This window comes from Cynoglossus semilaevis, chromosome Z (assembly GCF_000523025.1).
Source record: "Cynoglossus semilaevis isolate Cse_v1.0 chromosome Z, Cse_v1.0, whole genome shotgun sequence".
NCBI lineage: Eukaryota > Metazoa > Chordata > Actinopteri > Pleuronectiformes > Cynoglossidae > Cynoglossus > Cynoglossus semilaevis.
In genome coordinates this window covers 15545250-15551147 of record NC_024328.1, presented here as the reverse complement: position 1 = coordinate 15551147, position 5898 = coordinate 15545250, and the positions used below count along the sequence as shown (strand labels likewise).

Sequence of the window (5898 nt, the reverse complement as noted above, 5' to 3'; positions counted from 1 at the left end):
GATAAAATTTTGAAAAATAATTTTACAAAAGTTTCATCAAAATCTTTTAGTTTTTGACCAAAAATGACACAAAAAGTTCATATTTTTACAGAATATTTTATAACAATACATTTCTAAAAATGTTCTCTAAAAGCCCTATGTTTTGTAGAAATATGCAAGAAAAGATACAATTTTGAAAAATATTTTTTCAAAGGTTTTCATCAAAATCTTTTAGTTTTTGAGCAAAAATGACATAAAAAGTTCATATTTCTAGAAAATATTTTATAAAAATAAATTTCTAAAAATATTTTGTAAAAGCCCTAATTTTTGTAGAAACATACAGCACAAGATAAAATTTTGAAAAATAATATTACAAAGGTTTCGTTAAAATCATTTAGTTTTTGATCAAAAATGACACAAAAAGTTCATATTTCTAGAAAACCTTTTATAAAAATAGAGTTCTAAAAATGTTCTGTAAAAGCCCTATTTTTTGTAGAAACATGCAGCAAAAGATAGAATTTTGAAAAATAATTTCACAAAAGTTTTCATCAAAATCTTTTAGTTTTAGACCAAAAATGACACAAAAACTTCATATTTCTACAGAACATTTTATAACAATAAATTTCAAAAAGTTTTCTGTAAAAGCCCTATTTTTTGTAGAAACATGCAGCAAAAGATAGAATTTTGAAAAATAATTTCACAAAAGTTTTCATCAAAATCTTTTAGTTTTTGACCAAAAATGACACAAAAAGTTCATATTTCTAGAAAACCTTTTATAAAAATAGAGTTCTAAAAATGTTCTGTAAAAGCCCTATTTTTTGTAGAAACATCCAGCAAAAGATAGAATTTTGAAAAATAATTTTACAAAGGTTTTTGCCAAAATCTTTTAGTTTTAGACCAAAAATGACACAAAAACTTCATATTTCTACAGAACATTTTATAACAATAAATTTCAAAAAGTTTTCTGTAAAAGCCCTATTTTTTGTAGAAACATCCAGCAAAAGATAGAATTTTGAAAAATAATTTCACAAAAGTTTTCATCAAAATCTTTTAGTTTTTGACCAAAAATGACACAAAAAGTTCATATTTCTAGAAAACCTTTTATAAAAATAGAGTTCTAAAAATGTTCTGTAAAAGCCCTATTTTTTGTAGAAACATGCAGCAAAAGATAGAATTTTGAAAAATAATTTTACAAACGTTTTCATCAAAATGTTTGTTTTTGACCAAAAATGAAACAAACAGTTAATATTTATACAGATTTTATAAAAATAAATTTCTAAAAATTATTTGTAAAAGCCTTATTTTTTGTAGAAACATGCAAGAAAAGATACAATTTTGAAAAATAATTTCACAAAAGTTTTCATCAAAATCTTTTAGTTTTTGACCAAAAATGACACAAAAACTTCATATTTCTACAGAACATTTTATAACAATAAATTTCAAAAAGTTTTCTGTAAAAGCCCTATTTTTTGTAGAAACATCCAGCAAAAGATAGAATTTTGAAAAATAATTTTACAAAAGTTTTCATCAAAATCTTTTAGTTTTAGACCAAAAATGACACAAAAACTTCATATTTCTACAGAACATTTTATACAGAACATTTTATACAGAACATTTTATAACAATAAATTTCAAAAAGTTTTCTGTAAAAGCCCTATTTTTTGTAGAAACATCCAGCAAAAGATAGAATTTTGAAAAATAATTTTACAAAAGTTTTCATCAAAATCTTTTAGTTTTTGACCAAAAATGAAACAAACAGTTAATATTTATACAGATTTTATAAAAATAAATTTCTAAAAATGTTCTGTAAAAGCCCTATTTTTTGTAGAAACATGCAAGAAAAGATACAATTTTGAAAAATAATTTCACAAAAGTTTTCATCAAAATCTTTTAGTTTTTGACCAAAAATGAAACAAACAGTTAATATTTATACAGATTTTATAAAAATAAATTTCTAAAAATGTTTTCTAAATTACATTATTTGATGAGAAGCATGCAACAAAAGATATAGTTTTGAAAAATAATTTCACAAAAGTTTTCATCAAAATCTTTTAGTTTTTGACCAAAAATGACACAAAAACTTCATATTTCTACAAAAACATCTATAAAAATAAATTTCTAAAAATGCTCTCTAAATGCCCTAATTTTTGTAGAAACATGCAGCAAAAGATAAAATTTTGAAAAATACTTTTACAAAACCTTTTGTCAAAATCTTTGTTTTTGACCAAAAATGAAACAAACAGTTAATATTTCTACAGAAGATTTTATAAAAACAAATTTCTAAAAATGTTTTCTAAATATTCTAATTTGATGGGAAACATGCAGGAAAACATTTTAAAAAATAATCTTCCAAAACTTTTGTCAAAATTTGCCCAAAACTCACCTGAAACCTTTTGACAAAAGTTTAAATGGAAAAATTGAAAAAAAAAAGTTTTCTAAATGCCCTAATTTGATGTGGAACATCATTTTACTTTTTCAAAGCGTTTTATTTCGATGAAAAACATGCAAAAAAGATAAAATTTTGAACAATGGCGAGCATGTGGGGTCAACGTTTCAAACGTTTACAACATGGCGGTAACTATAACAACGTGAGCAATTAGGTAAAACAATCCAAACAAATAATTATTGTCAAATTAGGCCAAATATCGAGTTGTAAACTGACAGAAATGTTGTTCAATTACGGCAAATTGTGTCGTGTGGTGAATGCAGTATCTTCTACTTCAACACAACCGTGAAATAGACTCTTCATGTATTGGACATGTACTTGGTAAGTTTCGTATTTCGGTGTCGTACCGAAAAGCGTTTCGTTTCTTTACACGTTTATTTACACGTATTAAAAAAACAAACAAATTGACAGTTATTGCTACCTGTAACGAAAGAAAACCTTTTATTTTAAAATTCTAATTTTGCTACGTTGTTGCTCTGACTGAGGTTTTATATATACGCATTTCCATATGAATTTGATTCGCTTTTGAGATGTACAAGAAATATTTAAACTCAACTGTGCAGTGAATATTACTATCAAAACTAGTGTTTATACTGTACATATTTAACTGAAATATATATGCTCAACTTTTGAATTATTTTTGTATACGTGATTCATCGGATTATTTGGATTAACTGCAATTAAAAATGAACGGTTATTGGTTGCCCAGCACTAACTCATCGACAGAAACTGGACAGTCAATCGATGAAAATCCGGTTTAACACGGTGAGTATTAACATATACATATATATATACATACACATATATACATATATATATACATACACATATATACATATATATAAATATATATGTACGTATATGTGTGTATATATGTACATATATGTGTGTATATATGTACATATATATTTATATATATGTACATACACATATATACATATATATATACATACATATATATACATACATATATATACATATATATAAATATATATGTACATATATATTTATATATATGTACATACACATATATATATACACACACACACATATATACAGCACATAGACCCAAGTTATTAATTCCACGATGGAAATACTTGCCTTAAAGTGAAAGTACTGGTCAACGAGAGGTTCTGGAAGCGTAAACCTCCACAGCGTCACCGAAGTCAAATGATCAAAGGCATCAGGAGAACAAGGTAGCTCGACATAATTTATTTTCATTTTATGTTAAAATGTACAGAGTTCTTTTGAAATGACTTGCTAAATAAGAAAAGAAATAAAAAGAAAAAAGAAAAAAAAGGGGCGAATAAAGGAAAATACATACAGGGGGCAGAGTGGAGGCGGCTGGGTGTGATGTCACTCCAGAGCTCACTTCGCTCATTTTTAGCAACATGTACAATTACAAAGAATAGAAAAAGAGGAAGCGATATAAACAGACGGCTGGTTTTTACATCATGCCTCTTAAACGTCAGGAACGTCATCCCCGCACACGCGCGCGCACACACACACACAAGGAATCGGACAGTGACCTTCAGATAGTTGTCGTCATTCCGTTTTAAAATAGCTTCAAAATACTACACCAAGATACAAAAAACTCTAAGAGATGGAGATGGAATGGAGAGATCAAAGGCATCGTAAAAGTCAGCAAAAGTGAGTGGTGTGTGTTTTTCAAATTTTTTTTTTCTTTCTCTTTTTCTTAATTCTTCCTTAAGTCATTATTCGTCAAGAGCTGAGCTTAAAAAATTGTTTTGTTTGTTTGTTTTTTATTCCTCCTCTGAAGAAACAGAAGTGGGCGGGGAAAAAATGACAGTACCAATATGAACGTCGGAATTGTCTTTTATATCATAGAAAAAACATCTTCTTCTAGAAGAAAGATCTCTAAAGTCAAAGAGTCAGCTCGTGTCATAAAAAGAAAGCTGCCCAGTCAGATAAAATTCACAAAAAAACAAACAAACAAATATAAACAAAACAAACAAACAAATAAACAAAAACAGAAAGTGTTTACGCGCACACACAAAGTCCGCAAGGAAATGACAGAATACTGGTTCATGGAACAGGAGTCTACGCCACCTTGACCTCTGACCCCCCACTGTATACACCTTTTTGACATTTGACCTTTTAGAAAGGCTTCAAACTTCCACCTCCGCCATCGTTTCAATCCGTCTCCGGCGCCGCCTACAGGCTCAGTAACACCAGGCGGGAAGTCTGACAGTTCTGCCAGCACTTCCTCAAGCTACCAGTAGTGGGCGACGGCTGGTCAGTATGTGTGTGTTTTGTGAAGTAACGAAATATTTACATCTCAGTTGTTTTGTTTTTGTGTTTTTTTTTTTAAAGGCGGCGAACTGGATGCTACCGGTATGTGTGTGTAGTCCCAAAAAAAACAAAAGCATGAAGACAGAGCGGAAACACGAACACGTCCAACCCTGCCGACCCTCGGCCCCGCTTTTCCAGACGGTTTCCAAACGGGTGTCAGGTACTTCCGAGGGAGCGCGAGGGCACGCCAGGTCACATCCAAGACACGAGTAAAAAGACGAAAAAGAAAATTTTACACGTTAAGTGTTTTAGAAAAAATAAAAATAAGACGACAATAAAAAAAAATAAAAAAATTTAAACATATTTGGAAAAAAACCAAAAAAAAAAATGACGTCTAAGTGACCAAGTTTCGACCAAATGTCGACCAAGTGGGTCTCCCGGGGTTGAGACCCGGTCCGAAGACCCGTCGACCAAGTTTCGACCAAATGTCGACCAAGTGGGTCTCCCGGGGATGAGTGCCGAAGATATTCATACTGACGGAGTAGAAAAAAACACAAGCATATCATCGTAGTTCACAGAACGCGGTGGGACAGTGGACGGCTCATCCTGTTGGCCTCCCACCCCCCCCCCCCCCCCCCCCCGCAGGGGGGGGGGGGGGGGGAGGGGGGGGGGGACTAGCCCCCCAAATAAGAAGGACAAATGTGACAAAAGAGAAATCAGGAACCCTGGGCGTATGCCCTGTGTTCCCACCCCCTCCCCCAACGGCGCCACCTGGTGTCTGCAGTGGCTGAACAGCAGTTCTGGACATTGATTAGCCTCGGGGGGCCTCAAGTGTCGGGGCGCAGCCGCTCATCTGCTCATGTAAGGTGACTGTTTCGGGACGCCGGCGTAGCTGTGGTGGGAGGGGCCGGTGTACATCATGTTGCCATGGTGATTGGGCTGCATAGGCTGCTGGGGGTAACCCTGCCCTCCCATCATACCCATTTGCATCTGCATGGGGTACTGAGCTGGCTGGTTCATGTAAGGCGGGTTGCCGTGGTAGCCGCTGTTCATCATGGGCTGGGGCATCCGGTAGCCGGCGGACATGGCGTTCAGCTGCGTCATGTTCATGGAGTTGTACGCCGCCGGCGTGGGCATGAGGTTCGGCATCATGCCGCGCTGCACGGCCAAGGTGCGCGGCGTGCCCTGCATGGCCACGGCCCCCGCGCCGCGGCCGCGCT

The 5898-nt window shown here is 33.6% G+C and overlaps 1 protein-coding gene across 1 annotated transcript in view; it reads right to left on the bottom strand.

Annotated features, from left to right (window-relative positions):
* Positions 1 to 5333: 5333 nt before the first annotated feature.
* kat6a (K(lysine) acetyltransferase 6A) overlaps positions 5334 to 5898 on the bottom strand; it is a 14771-nt gene continuing 14206 nt past the window's right edge. The window contains 1 exon segment of the mRNA XM_025053438.1: positions 5334 to 5896. Coding sequence (XP_024909206.1) covers positions 5528 to 5896 — 369 coding nt within the window. The 3' untranslated portion in view covers positions 5334 to 5527.